This window comes from Acanthochromis polyacanthus, chromosome 16 (assembly GCF_021347895.1).
Source record: "Acanthochromis polyacanthus isolate Apoly-LR-REF ecotype Palm Island chromosome 16, KAUST_Apoly_ChrSc, whole genome shotgun sequence".
NCBI lineage: Eukaryota > Metazoa > Chordata > Actinopteri > Pomacentridae > Acanthochromis > Acanthochromis polyacanthus.
This window is the reverse complement of record NC_067128.1, coordinates 34,034,592-34,054,166: the sequence shown is the minus strand read 5'-3', so window position 1 is coordinate 34,054,166 and position 19,575 is coordinate 34,034,592. Positions and strand designations below refer to the sequence as shown.

Below are 19,575 nucleotides of genomic sequence, written 5' to 3'. Positions count from 1 at the left end.
AGTACATTGCAATGCACTATACTAAACTATATTATACTTTACTGTACTACACTATAATGTACTATATTAAACCATACTATAGTATACGCCACCAAACATTGCAAATTAACCAAAGATTCCTCTTTGTTGAGGATGTATTTCTAATTCAGTTTATTGTGGAAACATCATTTAAAATATCAAAAACTGCCAATTCTGAGCCTTATTTTTAATTTTTATAATGAATTCCAATGGTACAGCACTGCTACCTGTAAAATGAATAGTCTCTATAAATAAAATAATAGGAAAACATTTTAGTTTAATGCATAATTGCAGTTACCTGTATGTAGGATTTAGGTCTACATTCATTTTTATCCTTACATTAATTGAATATGTGTCTATTCATTTTTAAAAATTGATCCACACATACATCAAAAAAGCCTATAAATGTTTAGAGTTTATTATCACAAACCAACAATCAGCAAAACGATAAATAAATCAGTAGAGACATATGCAAGAGCATTGATTTTGGTACAAGCCTGCAGTCTAAGCTCTTGGAATTGGTGCAGTTCTGTGCATTTCTTTGAATAAATATAAATTACAGCCTAAATGTTTATATCAAAAACAACTTCAAGACTGAATATGTATAACTTTGTTATAAAACAAAGCAACCCAGACATTTTACAGTAGAAAATTTAACTGGTTAGGGTTTTCTGATGGACAAACTATGAAAAAGATTGAGTATCTGAGGCGTTTCTAACCTGACATTTGCTGTTACATTAACCATAGTTTATCTGCAATAAGCTAATGTTAATCATTGATATAATTTTCCTTCCTGCTCTAATATGAATGCACTTTATTTCCATAACATCGATAATGCTGTGCTTAGAAGACAACAACAATCGGCACACTCATCTACTAACAGTGATCTTATTAATGCACATTTGCACTGAGCACACAGTTACATGAGGAGAGTATAAACACACTGCAGCTCCTCAGAGTATCTCTCAAATACACAAAGACCGATAAGACAGCTGAGATTTTAACGTATCTCTGCAGACTTGTGAGGATAATTTACCAGTCTGTCTGCAGGATAAATTAATAGTGGCTCTGTCAACTTGGAGACTGAAAAGGTGTGAATGTGCTTTTGTATTAGCGAGCTACAGAGGCACTCAAAATGGGCAGCAGTCAGACTGAAGGGTTTCTACTGTTTGAAGTGTAATCTGTTAACAGTTCAAAAGTTTAGGGCCACTTAGGAATGTCCTCATTTTTGAAAGAAAATCAGTTTGTTTCAGTGAAGATAACACTAAATTAATCAGAAATACAGTCTAGACCAGGAGTGTTAAACTCATCTTAGTTCAGGGGCCACATTCAACCAATCAGTCAAATCACAGCATAATAACCTATAAATAACACAGCTCCAAATGTTTGTTTTGTTTTACTGCAAAAAAGTACATTCTGAAAAAGTTCACATTTAAGGAATTATCTTTTTACAAAACACCATGAACAACCTGAAATTTCTTAACAAAATAACATAGGTCTGAGCAACATTATGCCTCAGTTCATCATTTACAGCTTACAGATCACAGAGTGTCTACAAAGACACAAAACATTTAGTCACAGCTATCTGGAACTGAATGATACAGTATTTTACTTTATGATCAAAATGACAAAAGTCAGAGAAAAAGAGACAAAAAACAAAAAAAACAAGACAAAATTTTACAAAAAGGAGACAAATGACTCGAAACAAAACAAAAAAAGACACAAAAAATTAAACAAAACTGTTACAAAACAATAAAAATGGACAAATGACCAAAATGAGACAAAAAATTAAACAAATGACACAAAAAATGACGAAAGCGAGAAACAACAAAAAATGACAAACAACACAAGTGAGAGAAAAAAAAACACAAAATGACAAAAATGATACAGAAAACTAAATAAGCAAAACATAAAATAACAAAACATGAGAGAAACTATTACAAAAATGATAAGCAATATGACGAGAATGAGAAACAAAATGAAAAACCATGAGACATACGATAAGCCAGATAAAAAAAGACAAAAAAACACAAAAACAAGACACAATATGACAAAAATGAGAAACAAAATTACAAAAATGAGAAATAAAATGACAAAACCATGAGACAAATGACAAAAAAATGACAAAAACAGGACAAAATATTACAGAAATGAGACACGAATGACAAAAAAAAAAAAAAACAGGAGTTTAGTATTTTTCTTTATGATCAAAACAACTTGTCATGGTCTAGAAATTATTTAAAATTTATTGTTTTACAAATTTACAATCTAGAGTTGATGTCCTCTCTGTAATTTTTACACTTTGAAGGCCAGAAAGGAACCTCTGGAGGACCAGTTTGGGCCCGTGGGCCTCATGTTTGACACCCCTGTCCTGGACTACAGTCTTGGACCAATCCAGTGTAGACATTGTTAAAGTGGTAAATGACTAAACAGCTGATTTTTAATGGAATATCTCCATAGGGGTACAGAGGAACATTTCCAGCAACCATCACTCCTGTGTTCTAATGCTACATTGTGTTAGCTAATGGTGTTGAAAGGCTCATTGATGATTAGAAAACCCTTGTGCAGTTATGTTAGCACATGAATAAAAGTGTGAGTTTTAATGGAAAACATGAGATTGTCTGGGTGACCCCAAACGTTTGAACAGTAGTCTAGGTATTAATGAAGTTATCTTTTCTTTTAATCTAATTAAAATACCTAATTTCTATACGATACAAAAGAGAAAGATTCAAGAGCTTCATTGTCATAACACAGCAGAAACACAGTTATCCTGAGTAATGAGATTCTTATTTTGTGAGATCCTTTAACACTACTGAAATCTTCTTCTTTTCCTTTCGGCGTTTCCCTTCAGGCGTCGCCACAGCGAATCAATTGCCTCCATCTAACCCTGTCTGCTGCATCCTCTTCTCTCACACTTTCACACTACTGAAATAACAAATAAAATTTAAAAAACAGAATAAAAGGAAAATAAAAAAAGACAAAAATAGTTAAATATAAATTCTATGTGCAAATGTTGGCATCTTGTGCATTATTGTCATGTGTAAAAAGGCAGCAGATATGTGCAAATTATTGCTATTGATAGATATTGCTGGTGAGTCGGTGGTTTGGTAGCAGATGGTCTGTGGATAGAAACAGTTTCTAGTCTGGTGGTCTTTCCTTTCACACTCATGCATCATCTGCCAGACAGCAGAAGTGTAAACAGTGGCAAAACTGCAACATTACTGCACTTGTAATTCTAAGTTTATACATTTCTTCATTGGTTGTGACCCATCTCGAGTCCACTTCCTGGTCCAGCTCTCAGAAACTTCAGGAACTTCAACACCTTCATTTGAGCAGAGCAGTCTGGTCTGTGCACGCAGGCATTATCTAATTAGACAAATCAGACGAAGCCACCTCTGAACTGTGAATGTCTGAACCAACAAACACGTCCCTCCTGAACAATGCTGCAGGTGTCGACGACGTTCAGACATCACTAAGTGCTCATGTGAAGCGACACAAGGACTGGCGAGAAAACTCCTCAAGTCAACAAGAACATTACTAAACTCACTGGTGCTCTACGGTCGGTTTATGCGATGGAGTCATTTTCCGGAGCATGAAGTCACTAAATGCTGGCGATATTTCCACACAGTCAACACCCAGTGAGAGCTGTGACCCATAAATCCTGTGAGCGTCACAGAGAGTCTGAAAATCATTAGATTTGCTGTACATATTGCAGCGATGAAGTCAATTCACAACCAAAGACTGTTTATTGTACAAAATATAATACATAAAAGCTAATTCCTGCAAACCATGGAGACAAATGAGTCTGTCTGGGTTAAAGTTAGGCTAGCTGACCTCACAGAGTTGACCCCTGAATGAGATGAAGGTGAGCCATTCATCAGTAACAAGTGCCCACTTCTGAACTGAGCTTTGTGTATTGAGATTGACTTTGATGTCACTTAGAGAGGACAGGAAGTGTAAATGATGCAAATCAGAGCGTGGAGAACAAGCCGCAGAAGACTTTTTAGGTTTTTATTTCTTTGAAGTTAATGACTATTTTTGATAGCTGGTTCATTTTAAAATCATTTTCCCTTTCTTACAGTAGTGCTTACTGGGCTGATGATTGGGAAAACTAGCATTTTGATGACACTAATTCACTCATTTCAGCAATTTTAACCACTGACCAAAATGATTCTGACTCATACATTCACTTTCTGTGTGTTTCTTAACAGCTAAATCCACACAGAGTGCAGTAAACAGAGCACGTCTTAATCAAACACATATTTAGCATGACTATTCTGCCATCAAATCTTCTTGAGACACATTTTCAAGGTACTTGGCTGGCAGGTTGATCCAAACATCTAGTAGGATTTATGTGACTGTTGAGATGTGGAGGTCATAATAAATCTGAATAAAGTGTGTTGCAGGACTATTTTTTTTTCTCATGACTGAATGTTTGAGGTTGCTTCAGGGTAATTATGATCTTATGGAAACCTGCTGTGCACATTTGATAAAGCCTGGATTGATTTCTTCTCATTTTAGAATGAATGAATTTATGATAAAAATGCTCTAAATCAGCAGATATTCCTGTCGTCCCTCAGCAGTACACTAAAGCCCTTTGAACCTCCGACCTGTTGGGGAAACTTCCGCTCAGGCAGCTTCCGACGTCTCTCTTTGAAGGCTACTTGTCCATTATTTCTTCATCCGTGCCAACGCGGGTAAATGTTTTCTCTGCCGATGTGTATTGCGTATGCAGATTCCATTAAAAATTCCTTTAAACAGACCTGCGGCCGCTCCAGGTGCGACGACTTCACACCTCCGGCGGCCTGCAGACGTCTGCAGTGGCTGCAGTGCCAGTCGGAGCTGATGGTCGGCCCATTCACACATCCACACCGCGGCACCTTTGATCGCCGGAGGGTTTAAATCCAGCGAGCCTCAGAATCCAGCCAGTCCGCGGAGACAATAGAGGCATCATGTCTGCAGCTCATGGGGATCTGAACCACAACCAGATGTATCACGACGGGCATCTGCAGATGAACAGTTTGGTGAATTCAGGTGTGTGTGACGGCAGCAAACACCGGCATGGCTGCTGGTTCCATGCGTAATTTACGCACCGGTCCACAGCCACGTTTCCGCGATTCAAACTAACTTCTCTGTGCGTTTTCTTTTCAGATTATGGAGCCTCAGGTGTGACAGACTTCTTTAACTCAGCAAACTCTGTTCCGAGTGCGGATAAATGCGTGGAAATACTGACCCACAGGAGAAAGAGGACCAACTTTACGCTGCAGCAAATCGAGTTTTTGGAGAAAGTTTATTCAGGCACCAAATATCCTGACATCTGCCTCCGGGAGAGACTGGAGGTTCTGACTGGACTACCAGAGTCCAGAATCCAGGTACCTTCTCACTGATGGACACCAAATAAATCTGAGGTATGGATGTGAAAGAGGCCGAATTTATTCAGCTGTCCTTGTTTTGTTTTTAGGTGTGGTTTCAGAACAGAAGGGCAAAGTCTCGACGCGAGGTTAAGTCATCAGCGTCCAAGGCGAACAACGCACCAACAGCTGGACCTTTTGGACAAATCCAGAGCAGGATGGGCCATGACAAAGGTTATTATTGGTCTTATACTGTGTCAGTTTCACTAAAAAGTTATTTTAAACACAGAAATCAGATTTCTGTCCCTCTAGTTCAGCTGAGTTTACAGTTGCATGGAATAAGTTGAACAGAAAACTACAATCTCTTTCTCCAAAGTAGGAACTAAGTGTTTCTTAGATTTCATATCAATCCATCCATTATCTATACACCGCTTAGTCCTCATTAGGGTAGCAGAGGGGATGGAGTCTGTCCCAGGGTGAAGGCAGGGGACACCATGGACAGGTCATACAGACAAACAATCACACTCACATTCCCACCTACGGACAGTTTAGAATTACAGAGCGTGTTTTTGGTCTGGACTGCAGTGGCTTGGTGCTTAGCACTTTTGTGGTGCAGCAAGAAGATCCCTGGTTTGCATCCCATCCTTTTCAGACAAGGCAACAACATTTTTTGGTAAGGACAACACGAGGGTTAAAAGAGTACACTTGAGGAAATACTGCTAGTAAATAAAAATATATCAAATAAAAAACACGAAAATGCACTAAAACCTTCATTCAGTCTTTCATAGATTTGCAGTTGAGTTAAATCCATCATTTTATGCTGTAAATGCAGACTGTCATCGATGGAATGTCAAAAGTTTAACATCAACAGGTTCACACAAGAGACAAGCTATTTTGGGACATGGCTGTAAAGTCAAATAATTTGCTATTAGAGCATTTGAAGACTTTTTGCTTTGTCTTATATCGACTTATTCCAACAAACACACACTGACAAAACAGTGTAAATTCTGTTTAACACAGAGAAAGGTCACCTCCCCATAACCCTAGTGAGGACTAATAGATAGATAATGGATGGATGTTTTTGGACTGTGAAAGAAAGTCAAAGTACCCTGAGCAAACCAAGGAAGACATGCCAGCTCCATGCAGAAAGATAGGAAGGCCGGGACACAAACTGAGGATCCTCTAGCTGCAAGGCAACAGAGCTAACCACCGAGCTGCTTCTTTTTTCTTTCAGTTTTTGACAACAGCCATGGTACTGAGGCACACAGGACAGGACGTTTTGGACTGGGGGACACTTTCAGGCCTTTGCTGCACCCAAACACAGAACACACCCACAGGACGGGTCATCACATCAGACCCAGCAGCTACAACTACCCTTCCTCCTCCTCCTGCATCTACCAGGACGGAGTGAAGCCGGAGCAGATGCAGCGACACAGGCCGAGCATGAATGCCCACCTCTATCCCAGAGAGCAGAACCCAAAGGTGGAGGCCAACGCGACCAGGAGCCAGGATGCAAAGGTCCTGGTGGAGTTCGAGAACTTCCCACCAAACAAAACCATCGGACCCGAGATGAAAGTGGTGATTCCTCCCATCCCAGTGCAGAACAACTTCAGCAGGTCGTCACAGAAGGACACCGGATGCCAAATGCAGTATCCACAGGCGAGGGCTGCAGGGGAGAGCTTCAACCCCTTCTCCCCGATCAACACCTCCAACATTCAGCACTTCACCGACTCCGACTCCGACTGGGATAAGGAGATCATGGCTGGGTTTGGTGACTTCATTTGAAAGATCCAATTTAAAGAATGTATAATAAGACATTGTGTATTTATTGAAAACTTTAATCCTTGTGTTGTCCTGTGGGTCAAAACTGACTCGTTTTGAAGTTTGAAAATGTGGAAATAAAATATATTCTCACTGTGAAACTTCTGAGGTCCACATTTTCTGGTGGAAAAAAAGAAATGTTGAACATTTTTCTTGAAGAACATTCACATAAAAATCAACCAAAATCCAGCGAAATTCGCTGGATTTTGGTTGATTTTTATGTGAATGTTCTTCAAGAAAATAGAAGTTTAACTGATATAGATGTAATCACTTTAGATGTTTTTAGGATTTTTTGGGGGGGAAATTTACTCATTTTTAAAAAATATTTACAAGAATTTCTTGCCAAATTTGGGGGATTTTTTGAAAAAACTTTTAAGGAATTATTGCAATTTTCCTCCTGAAGGTTTTGCAAATTTTCTGAAATTTGGGGTATTTTTTTGCTGAATTTTTGGATTTTTCTCAGACAAGGAAACAATATTTTTGGTGCCCGTAAATGAGGACAACAGGTGGGTTAACTGGCTATAAAATAAATAAATTTTAAAAAAAGCCAAAAAACTGCATTGCAATATTATGTTTAATATAAAAAGACAGAAACCTTTATATACAACTGCCCTGAGGCACTCTCATATACAACTTTACAAAACTGAAAAAGGAGATTCTCTAGGAAACAACTTGAGTTTTGAGGGTTTCATCAGGCTTAGTGTGTGTTGGAGGGGAGGGAGGTTGCAGCAACAGCCATGCCAAATGTGGAAACTGGAAATGCTAAGATCGTAGGGATTAAAGGCATCAAAACCCCAGAGTTCTCCTTTATAAAAATACCAAAATCTCTTCTCAGTGCACACAAAATTACAAAATCCATTTCTGAATAAGCGGCAGAAATGTCGACAATAGTCCTAATAATCACAGATATTGTACAATTATCTACAATAAACAATTTTATAAAACATTCTTTAGCCTCCCCTGTGCTTACCGTCAGTGGAGCAACAACACGTACAGGAGGGAAACGTTCAGAGATAGCAAAATATTGTTTCAGAACCATACACACCTACGCAAAAATAAATAAATATGGATTATAAAAACGGTTAGGATCGATGTTTGGCACGTGAAACCAATAAATAACAATTTCAGAATTTGAGACGTGGATTGTGGCGAATAGCTGAAGACTCTTTCAGGCTTGTGTTCGGTCGGGTGCACAAACATTTCCGTACGATAAAACGGGGTGGATAAAACATGCGACGTCCTCCGTGAAGGCTCGATCTGTGCTGAACTCTGAGCCGTTTCGTTGGGGGGAGCGTCCAAATTCGGACTGCGTGACGGTGATCCACAACATCAACATGAGCCTTTCTTTTTTGTCTGTTTGTAGTCTTATCAGTTCAGGTGAAAGCACCGTTTCAAAAGACGACGTTAACGTACCACACCTCTGTGTGTGTGCATGCACCTCTGTGTGTGTGTGTGTGTGTGTGTGTGTGTGTGTGTGTGTGTGTGTGGTGGGGACGATGCAGCTTCTCAGACTGCATTGGTGTTGTTGGCAGCGAATGCATGCAGGTTGCCCAGCTGACTAAGGCCACTCTGGATGTGCGCCACGTGGATCTCAACGTTATTCTGGAAGCAACTGGAAACACACAAGAGAAAAGAACACACTCACAGTAAATCATAGAAAGATACAGATAACCAAACTGAAAAAAACAAAACAGGAAAATTAATCTAATTAATTAGAGGTTTAGTCATTCATTTTTCGTTAAATAGCAACATTTGGCACAATAACCATACAGGTCCTTCCAGAAATGGAGGATATGTTACGTTCCGCCCGTCAAATTCAAAATAATTCATGTATAAAATACTAAAACATGCAGCTGTTGTGTAAATGTTTTTCTGCTGAGACCAAATCTAAAAGAACTATGAGAACAGAATGTTTGAAAATATTTTAAAGCACCACCAGAAGTCTGGAGTTCCCCCTAAAATGACATTTTTCTTTCTCTCTGTGCCAGAAACTAAGGAACCGAGAAGGATGCGATTAAATGTGTTTTCTTATTAATGTGATATTTTTCTGTAATTAATTAATGGAAATGAACGCGTTAAAGTCTCAGCTCTAACTGACAATAAAACTGAAACAACAAAGAGCAGGCTTGTTATTAAAAACAGCTTTCCTGCTCTTGGTCCAACAGTGGTGCTGATGGAGAAACTCCACGGTTGTTCACCTGTTGTTGGAGGGATCAATCGATGCCTTGATGTCGTTGAGGGAGTCTGTTAGAGATTTAAACTCAAATGAATTCAAATCTCCTCCGTCTGCCAGACACTGAAAAATCCAGAAAAACAGACAAATAACAGCTCATCAAATCATGAATGCTTTACATTTTGATGTGTGCATAAACAGCTGTGGAGGTAAATCAGACACTTATTTTAACATTTACAAATCATTGCTGCCAGCATCTCTAAACTGGTGCTCTGGAGATGAAAGTGAAAAGATGTGATTTTTGATTTTAATTCACCTACGAAATGTTCTGAATAAACTCCCTACAGAGCACATCATGCACCATGCTGACATAAGCTGAGAAGTTTGTGAGAAGACAGCAGTGAAGTGTTGCTACTTGTTCTACCTTGATCTGCAGGAGCAGGGCAGTGAGGCGGGAGATGAGGTGAGTGAGGCCGGGGTTTGCCACACTCTGCTGCCCGTCCTTCAGCGAGTTGCTGAGCTGCACCATCTGCTGGGCTTCTTCTTCACAGCGTCGCCGCAGCTCTGTGGGATGGTCGGCTGGAACCATGCCCTGATCCGGAGCAAGCTGGACACAAGCACGCCACTGATTAACACTCTGAAGCCCAAAACCCACCAGCGGGGGTGAAATTAAAACCGATTATCAGCCACAAACTGGAAACGGCAAAAGAAAGTCAGAGTTTCAACTTTACTGTCTGTGAGGAGCAGTTCAGTTCAGAAAGGTAACCAAATTTGACTCAGAATTGATCAAAATGTCTTTACTAGTCTGTCCAGGAACATGGTGGAGGTTATGTGACCATCGCTGTCTGTCTGTCTGTCTGTCCGTCTGCAACATTACTCAAAAATGGACTAAATCTTTTGGATGAAATTTTCAGGGAAGGTCAGAAATCCGTAGGAGCGCAGGACTTTGTATTGTGGTGGAAAATGAGTCCACAGTGAGTAAAACAGAACAGGAGAAAAGACATAAAACCAGAAACCATTTGAGTTCACAGAACAAGGCTCACTTAAGTTTTTTTTGTCGTCTGGTCAAGACTAACAAAAAACATTACAACAGGCCTTCAGATATTCTAGGTCTAAAGCACACTCATACTTAGTTGTACTTAACCCTCCTGTCGCCCTGCGGGTCAAATTGACCCATTTTATAGTTTAAAAATGTGGAAAAAAAATATATTTTCACAGTGAAAATTTCCACATTTTCAAAAATTTTTTAGGAAATATTTGAACATTTTTTGGTGGAAAAAAAAACAAATTAAAAAAATGTTTAAGAACATTCAGAAAAAAATCTACCAAAATCTAGTGAATTTCGCTGTCAAATTTGGGGATTTTTTTATTTAAAAAATAACACTTTTTGAGGGAAACTTTTCAGGAATTTTCTTCCTGAAGATTTTGCTTTTTTTTTTTAAAAAATAAATTTGGAGACATTTTTTCTGAATTTTTGGACTTTTTTCAGACAGGGTAACAGCATTTTTTTGGTAAGGACAACACGAGGGTTAAAATCAGGGATAAATACGGACACAGTTTAAGTGTATGTGTTGACTTACTTCACAGCAGAACTGCTGAACTTCATGAAGCACCTTGTTCAGATCTTTATTGAGCTGCTCCAGTTCGAGCACCGTGGTGGCGTATCGTTTTTGGAAGTCCAGGTCAATGGGCATCGAGTACGACTTCTGAGCACAGAAACACAAACAGATGTAAGTTAGGCCTGATGTGTGCATGTCATAAGCATTGGATTTGCTTTGATTAGTTCTATAAATGAAGACTGCACCAGTTTCTCAGCCTCTGTGTTCATCTCTTTCAAGTGCTTAATGTGCTCTTTCTTGATCATGAGGATTTTGGACAGCCTTGTCTAGGAACGGGGAAAACAACAAGATTATGAATCTGTCAGAACAAAACGTTAGGTTGAAGGATGTCACCTTTCAGAGCCTTTTTTAACGGGAATACTTACCACTTGGACCAGGAACTTAACAGGAAATCCTCCCAGTGTATCTCCCTCAGTGCCGGGCAGTTTGTTCCTCCATGGTGACTGGTTGATAAGAGGGTCATTGTCCTGGAATTAGGAGGAAAAAAAGGACAGTTGAGTCATTTATCTTCATAAGGAATTTAGAGAAGATTTGTGATTTTTCTCACGCCTCGAACTGCAGTTCTGTGTTCTGATCTTTGATTAAACTACCGGTAATTTTATTTTTTTCAGAGCTGAAGGTCAAACCACTGCACGGTTTTCTTTTTTTGGCTTTTCAGAATAGATGAAAATGAGGGAAAGAGCCGAGGAGAAGCAAAGGTCGGGTCAGCTGTTGAACTGAGCTTCTGAGGGGCATTTTTAGCTCACTGCAAGTCAAAAGTTTGGACACACTCATTTAATGATTTATCTCTATTTTCATGACTGTTTAGATTGTAGATTCTCACTGAAGGCATCAAAAGTATGAATGAACACATATGGAAAGATGTAGTAAACAAAAAAGTGTGAAATAATCGAGAGAATGCTAAGAGCGTGCAAAGCAGGCGTAAACTAACCGTGACGTCACCCGTTGGTTTCAACGCCGAGAAAATGAAGCCCAGATTTTGCTACTTCCTGGTCGCCGTTTTGGATTTTTTGGAGCCAGTGACGTAAGTAGCATCATCAAACAGACTGGACTGGAGAGCAACTAGGGGCAGGATTGGCTGAGGACTCTCTTATCCCGCCCACGTTTTACCGCAGAGGCTTCTGTTGCTGTCCATCAAGTATAGCCACACCCCCTGGCTCCGCCAACTTTAACGATTTATTTAAAATTCAGTATTGATTTATTTTAAGATCGGCCACCTGATCTCTCATTTTGACCATGAAAACTAACGGGAAAAAAATCCTGAGCTGTAGAACATCAGTCTATCAAATTTTATTTTTTCCAAAAATGAATTGGAGTCTATGGAGAAAAAGCTTTTTGGAGCCAACCCTAGCGGACGGCGGGATATTGCAAGTTTTTGACACTTCCGGGTGGGCTTCAATTCTGGAGCCAGATGCTACGTCCACTATATATACAGTCTATGGTGCAAAGCAGTAATCAAAGCAAAGGAAACATGTTTTGACTTATTTCACGCCTTTCTGTGAAGTCATAAAAATAAAGAAAAGCCATTCAATGAGAAGGTGTGTCCAAATGTTTGACTGGTAGCGTATACGCTGGGACAGAATGTGTAGAATCTGACTTCTAAACATGTCACATTACTTCAAGGTTTGAAAGATTTATGCTTCTCTTCCACCACTAACTGCATTGTCTAAATACAGTTCACACTCACATTTATAGTCTGCTTCATCTGTTTACTGTATGGTGTGTTGGATAAACCATTTTTGCCTCTCAAAGCAGCTGCTTCAGTAGACAAACCTAATCTAAGCCAAAGCCGATCTAAGCCAACAGCAGGAATTATGAGCAGCTGTTTGCACGGAGGGGCAGCAAATGCACATCTGTCAGTAGCTGTAAGCGTACAGTACCATGTGGATAGGAGTGGTAGCGGACGGGTAGGGCCCTCTAGGCGGAGTCATGAGGTTCTGCATGAAGCGTGTGGACCGGTGCTTCTGGGCGAAGGCTGAAATAGGCATGGTCTCGTTGGGTTCATTGCTCTGGAAAACACAATTAGAATGCGATGCTTGAGAATGTGACCTGAATTTTGATGGAACAGCTCCTGATGTTTTCTTATTGTCCGGGGCTCTGACAGAGAGAGAGAGCGAGGTTTCTACAGGGATAGTGACACTGCAGGATAACTGGCTTACCAGGACTTCGTAATCAGGCACAGTGTGTGTTCCCAGGCCACTGCGGTCAAAGGTGACGCGATAGGTGGCAGCGCTAGTGTCGACTGCATCAATCTGCCCCGTGAACAGACCGTCATGGACGCCCCGGAGTCGAGCTGTCGATAAAACACAGAAGATGCTTTCTTCATCTTTCTTCAAATCGTTGAATAAAAATGATTTCTTTAGACGTGGATCCAGTTTTATCAATGCACTATAGCTCCAATTTTTTTTTTTTTAAATCTGACTTTGGGTTGTTAAAAGCATTTCAGGTCAATCATATGGACTCCTGACCTGCTGGTTTAGCTCCAACCACTGTTAAACAGTACTTTCACTTTTGTTTACAAACCAACATGTACAATATTATGAACCAATACAAGCAAGAATCCTACAAAAGGTTTTTATTTTCATATTTTTACACAAAGTGCTGTTTGTAATATTTACTTATTTTATAGTAATAACCACCTGACGTGCTGAAAACGCTGCGTGTTCATTTCAGTCGTCTTACCGGTGACTTTGGTTCCTATGATGAGGGGCAGGGGGATTTCTTCAGGAAGGTCTTTGCAGTTCGACACATCTGAGAGTTTTCTTTGCTGCAGCAGCCGCATTTTCTGCCGCTTCTGTCTCAGCGCCGTTCGCTCTTCAGCAAAGAACGCTGACGAACACCTGGACAGGACAACACAAAATGCCGCTGTAACACCTTTGCTCCTGGGCATTAAGGCTCCAAAGAAACACTTACAAAAATCAAATCCTGTCCAGAAAAAAAAAAGTAGGAAGAAAACGGCGTGTACGGAGGAAGTAGAGATGACAGCGTACCGTCGCGGTTTCCCCATCAGCCTCCTGATTGTTCCCCACTCAACTCTCGTCAGCTTTCTTGTTTTCAGGTTGGGAAAAGACTCTTTGAGACACAGGCAGAATTCATTGTCGCCCTCAAAAAGAGGTCTGAGAGAAGAAAAAAGGAACATATTAAGCAAGAGGTATAGATTAACCAACATTTTCAACTCTGAATAACTAGGAAAACAGAAAATGTATGAAGTTCCTGGAAATATAAGTACATCAAGCATAGCTAAAATAATCCTAAATCCCTACAACAATTATATACATAGCATAACTTCAAAGTAAATACAAACAAGTTTTGCTACTGACTGTATCCAGCTTAGGAACAAGTTGAACTCAGACCATTAATGTACCGATAGTTTTAAGTATTTCTCTTTTCTTTATGTGCACCTATTTAAAATTCTAGCCTTCTGAAACTGAAGGTGAGGCTTTACCTGTCGATATTGGAGTAGAACCATTCATAGATGCACCATTTGTGAGCTTTGGGAAGTTTGAGGAGGTTTCTTAATCTGAGCCCTATTTTCTGGGATGCCTTCTTATCTGGTGTTACGACAGTGGAAAACTTCTGTGAAGAAAACCGTTGAAGAAACAATCAGTCTACATACAGACACATTTGTATCCTCGTACTTAAACACCTTAAATACCATCACTCTAAACAAATCCCCACTTGTTGGAGAAGTTTCCGTTGCCTAATCATTCACTAGGTACAGGCAGTAACTTCTTGTTCCTGCATTCAAGCGGAAAAATGATCAGAATGATTTAAGTGGTTCAGCAAGCGCGGTCGAGCAGGTAATCAGCTAGAAAGCACAACTTTGAAATATCGTGCTTCGTTTACCTCACTGGCTCTAGTTTAGGATAGGAGAGACAGCATTATAGAGTTTATATTTTACCTGACAGTTTAACAGCTGCATTGTTTTCTAGTACATTCCACCTTTATGCATTTTAGAGCTGGTACTGTTTCTGCTAATGCAAATAAAACAACTGTTCTTGTTGCTTCATATCAAAAGACTTTGGCTGTGGTATACTAGTTATTTTTACTCAATAAACCAACATGTCCGCATCATAATAAAGCCAGACAAACAGGACTTCCTTGTATAAGCCAGACATTACAACGCTGTGGTACATCTCAGAAAAACTGAATTTTCCCTTGAGAAAACTGCAGCAAAATCACAGCACCACGAGTATTATACATATATATAGTTTAGTACAGGGATATTCTATTAAACCTCAAAGCCGTGGGAACCCCACAGGTATTAAGTTGGTGAGGCAGAAATCACATAAACCTGTTTTTATGGTTGGTCTGTTTAAACTGCTGCTGATAGAACATAAATAAGAAAACTGATCAGTTCAATAGTACTGATCACAATATTCAATCAGTAACTTTAGTTTCACTTTGATTTGACAACAAATTAAAGTGATTTCCTTCATTATGAGACAGTGTCAGACCTACATGCACTTCAACACAGTATCACGTTTGAATAAATGAAATTTGATAGTTTTATTGTCTGTTAGAAATAATCAGCTGCATGGATCGGCAGGATGAATACACTGTGCACATTTAACAGTTTTCTACCAGCATTCTTGTCTTACATCACTTCAAGTCGCAGGTGAAGGCCATCATAAATGTTTATGTTCCTCATTGCTCTCCATTAAAACAACCTGTTGACTGAAGCCGCTGAAAACCATTGCTTCATTTTGTGCAGAAAACGAGTCAAATGATGGTTAAACGCTGCTGTTTGTGTGACGAGTTTGAAGCAGAACATCTGAGTTAACAAAGAAAGTTGAAAACTAGTGTCATACCTGTTAACTCTGACTGAAGTTTTAGTTTTAGTTTTTGTTGAGTCGACTCACACAAAGAAAGTCTGACTTTGTTAAACTGTCTTCATAGTTCAGCCTCTGATCTGCTAAATGTCATAAACACCAGAAAAGCTGCGCCGGTTAAAATAAAAGCGTCCCATTAAATTTAAAATCCCCCTATAATTGACTGATTATAAGTCCAGGTCCGTATAGGATGAAGTCTGGGTCCAGTTAGTGACCTGGGGTCTGGTATGTAGTGGATTAAATGAAGCCTCCATTCAGAGAATTTGGCCTTGAGGAACTTTAGTAATCAAATTATTCAAATAAGTTGGGGAACCATTTCAGCCTTAACTCTCCACACTATACCTTATAACTTGCATTATAAGGTAATACAAGAGTGGGAAAGCACAAACTACTACTTCTTTTCCCAAAACAACACTTCTATTTTGTGTCCTCAGTCTTCACCTGTGGCGTGGTGGTGACCCTCTGGCTCCTCCGAGGGGATCTGGAAGGGAGACGCTGCTGTGGCGGCTCATCCTCGTCCCGAAACAAACGGCTCCTCTTTGAGCTCCGTGTGGGCTGGAAGAACAAATGGAATCCCTAAGTAGCAGCAGTAACTGTTTAATAAGCACCTTTGCATACCACGCACGAGTTTCAACAGCAGGCGTTCTGGGATATCAGAGCAGCAAAAGCACCAGTGAATCAAATTTATTAATGATGGCTCAGCTCCATCAAGTGTCCCTGAAAGCTGTGACATTGAGCCCACATGTACAAAACAAGGACCCTGGGAGTTGTTTTCAATTTTATAGATACACCTGTGCCTTTCCTGCCACGACACACCAAATTATCCACAATGAAAATGTCTATTTACTGTAATCCAAAGCCAAAAATCATGTAGAAATGTGTTAGAATCAATATAATTCTGCAGATATACTCCAGATTAAGGCAAAGTCACCAAACACGCTCAGTATGCATTCAGAAAAACATGAAAAAGCAACATTTTTAATTAACAACAGTTGCTGATATTCATCACAGAGGCAGTGCAGGATGCCACACTGTCACAAGAAATGTTCAGATGAGATTAAAATATCCACCTCAAGGAAGCATTCTGTACACTATCTACTAATGTGTATGACAAATATTACCGGAAAGGGTCTTAAACCACAGCCAACTACCCACTTTCAGCTTCCTAATTAATACAAAAATCACAAATCTGCACAACACCAGGCACAGACCATGAACATGTGGAACACAATGTCCTTCCAAACCAACGTGAAACAACTTAATGAAGTAATAAATTCAACTATTGAGCCGGAAACAACAGTTTTAAAGAAAGCACTTAACTGAGCTGATAAGATTAGCAATGGCCAGTGAGCAAACAATAACATCAATAACTCATCAAAATCAAACAAGAGCCCTTTAATTACAGCGTAATGGATGATGTGATTTAATTATTCCCATCTACAAACAATGTACAACATTCTAAATACTCTCCTTTATAGCTCCCAAGGTCTTTGGTTTTGTTCTAATGTGCTACATGTGAATATTTTATGTAAAATTCTTGTAAAGTGCTGTACACTGCCATTTTAGCCATATTGCTCTGGTCAATGAGAGAATATCTCAAGCTGCTTTCTTGCTAAATAGAAGCTGAATGAAAATAAATAAAACCAGACTTTGAAGTGCCTGTTACATAGGCATTACATCTGTCATTTGCAGATTATATACGGGAAACATAGAAAAGAAATCTTAGAAATTGCTATAAAAAGTGACAGCTTCTGAGATGTTTTTGTCCTCTGGCCAAAAATGAGGCCACCACGTATGGGACAAAAATATTCTGCATATATTTTTCAATTAAGATCGCACGTTGGACTCAGTTTCTAGTATATGTACAATACAATGCAACTTTGTGAAGCTGGTGTTGTAGATTTTAATACAGACATTGAATATGCATCTGTTCAATCTGATGAGTCTGTCGCTTTATTGCATTAACTGACCTCTTAGTTAATGTTTTAACGTTTAGCATTCAAAAAATGGGTTTAACAGGTGCCCTTATAGTGTTTCCCTTTCACAAGTATTAAAACTGACCATCATCACGTCTCTTACCGTGTCCATCGTGACGGAGGAATGCCGTCCCCTGGTGTTGTGAGCTCTCGGGAAGCTGTTTTTTTCATTCAGAGTGTTGGACAAACTGCCCTCTGTAAGAAAACCAGTGCATTTATACGTAATAACAATGTAAGGACACCAGATATGAGATTTCAGTTCTCAAATCACAGAGATGTTTATGAATTTTCTGCTTCGGAGTTGAACCGATAACTTCCTAGCAAGACTTAATATTTTAAAAAATCTGTATTTGCTGATGTAGAGATAAAGCTACACGTAAACACTGTATCCTCGACTGTCACAAATGTCTGGGCAGTGTTGGTTGTCGGTGTAAGCTAGTCATTACCAAGGGTAATAAAGAACTTTAATCCAATGAAGGACTCAGATTCTAAACAGTAAAACCACAGCATACGTGATCCGACACACCCACAGAAAAGAACAGGTCATCTTCAGAGACAAAAGATGTTGAGGCATACAAATCTCAAAACAAAAACCACAAACCTTTCAGACTGACGAGTGCCTCTGCTGAAGAGCCTGAGGAGGAGAACAAATTGGGCTACATCAAAACATAGTACTAATGGCATAAAACAAACATATTAAAGTAAATGTAAAATGTTGACAAGCATGGTACTGTGATAAGGAAGACAATTAAGTTGTGTTCCCTATATCTGAGTTAAAATGCTACGCTGATTCCATCCACTAAACAATCTCTGAGGCTGTCCTTTAAACCCTGACAGCAGCCAGGTGGGTGAACTGGAGTTGGACGTAGCTAGCGCAGTCCGTTAGGCCTTCACCCCCAGTTAGAGCTGTCAAGCCCAGTCGTAACATCAGCTGGACGGATCATATCAAAGAAACGAGCTAAACGGGCTAACGTTACACTACGTTACAACCCGAACATAGTAATTAATTACTCTAGCTGCGCTCACGTCGACTATTTCTGGCGTTAATAGCCAAACAACTTGGCTAGTTCCCCCTCACCGGCTTGTCAAAACGATCCGCAGCGCGTAACCATGCAACGTTAACCGGCGCTAACGAACGTTAAATGTGAGGAAAGTGTCACGGAAACTGAAAAAACTATGCCCAGGAAAAACGCGTAGCTAGCTACTAGCTAGCGACGTTGCGGTAGTGCTTTCATGGTTGTTGCGTACGATGTAAGGTTAGCAGACGTTAGCTCACGGCTAAGCTAACGTTATTTGTTTACCCAGTTGGGCTAAAGTAACTTGTTCAACTCCAACATTAGCTACGGCTAGCCGCTCGTGCTAACAAGCGTTAGCCGACTAGGACAGACCCGGTGTCTCTTTGAACTAAAACGGCTTTGTGAAGTCCACGCAAAACTTGCAATATCAGTTACACGGGCAGCGACGTCGCTTTATCGCTAATTATTTATTTTCCCGGTGCGAGACTGCTGCTTGTTTACGACGCGAAACTCCTTGAATTTGTGTTGTTACTCACTCTCGTCTAACAGCTGGTCCATCTCCGCCATCTTGAATTAGCCGCGCCGCTTTTTCAAAGACCTTGTCAAAATGCATTCTGGGTCGGGACGCTATCTGGAGGGCAATTTGAGAAATAAAAAACGCTAGAATTTACCCCAAAAGATGGATGAGAATCACTTTGTGGAATTTAATATTGCAAACAAATACATTTAGCCACTATAAAGCCATATTTTTACTTTTAAACGTTACCGG

General features: G+C 39.7%; 2 protein-coding genes across 2 annotated transcripts; one reads left to right on the top strand and one right to left on the bottom strand.

Moving 5' to 3' along the window:
• The first annotated feature begins 279 nt into the window (after positions 1-279).
• Positions 280-7,285, top strand: mixl1 (Mix paired-like homeobox). Its single transcript, XM_022207022.2, has 4 exons — positions 280-5,052; positions 5,170-5,390; positions 5,480-5,603; positions 6,604-7,285. Exons 1-4 carry the CDS (start codon positions 4,971-4,973, stop codon positions 7,152-7,154), a joined length of 978 nt encoding a protein of 325 aa, XP_022062714.1. The 5' UTR covers positions 280-4,970; the 3' UTR covers positions 7,155-7,285.
• Positions 7,286-7,746: 461 nt separating this feature from the next.
• lin9 (lin-9 DREAM MuvB core complex component) lies at positions 7,747-19,451 on the bottom strand. Its single transcript, XM_022207006.2, has 15 exons — positions 19,343-19,451; positions 18,392-18,424; positions 17,894-17,985; positions 16,256-16,369; positions 14,428-14,558; positions 13,973-14,098; positions 13,665-13,822; positions 13,142-13,275; positions 12,863-12,991; positions 11,348-11,449; positions 11,168-11,248; positions 10,944-11,069; positions 9,788-9,970; positions 9,389-9,486; positions 7,747-8,802 (listed from the first exon to the last, which is right to left on the bottom strand). The coding sequence occupies exons 1-15, from the start codon at positions 19,371-19,373 to the stop codon at positions 8,697-8,699; spliced, it is 1,644 nt and encodes a 547-aa protein (XP_022062698.1). The 5' UTR covers positions 19,374-19,451; the 3' UTR covers positions 7,747-8,696.
• Between the last annotated feature and the right edge of the window lie 124 nt (positions 19,452-19,575).

Excerpts from the sequence above, each read along its gene's own strand:
- mixl1 (XM_022207022.2), top strand. The coding sequence starts at position 4,971 with ATGTCTGCAGCTCATGGGGATCTGAACCACAACCAGATGTATCACGAC. Across the intron at positions 5,053-5,169 it reads GAACAGTTTGGTGAATTCAG|ATTATGGAGCCTCAGGTGTG; the intron begins GTGTGTGTGACG and ends TTTTCTTTTCAG. Across the intron at positions 5,604-6,603 it reads CAGGATGGGCCATGACAAAG|TTTTTGACAACAGCCATGGT; the intron begins GTTATTATTGGT and ends TTTTTCTTTCAG.
- lin9 (XM_022207006.2), bottom strand. The coding sequence starts at position 19,373 with ATGGCGGAGATGGACCAGCTGTTAGACGAGA. Across the intron at positions 18,425-19,342 it reads GGACCAGCTGTTAGACGAGA|GCTCTTCAGCAGAGGCACTC; the intron begins GTGAGTAACAAC and ends TCTCCTCCTCAG. Across the intron at positions 11,070-11,167 it reads ACACAGAGGCTGAGAAACTG|AAGTCGTACTCGATGCCCAT; the intron begins GTGCAGTCTTCA and ends TTCTGTGCTCAG.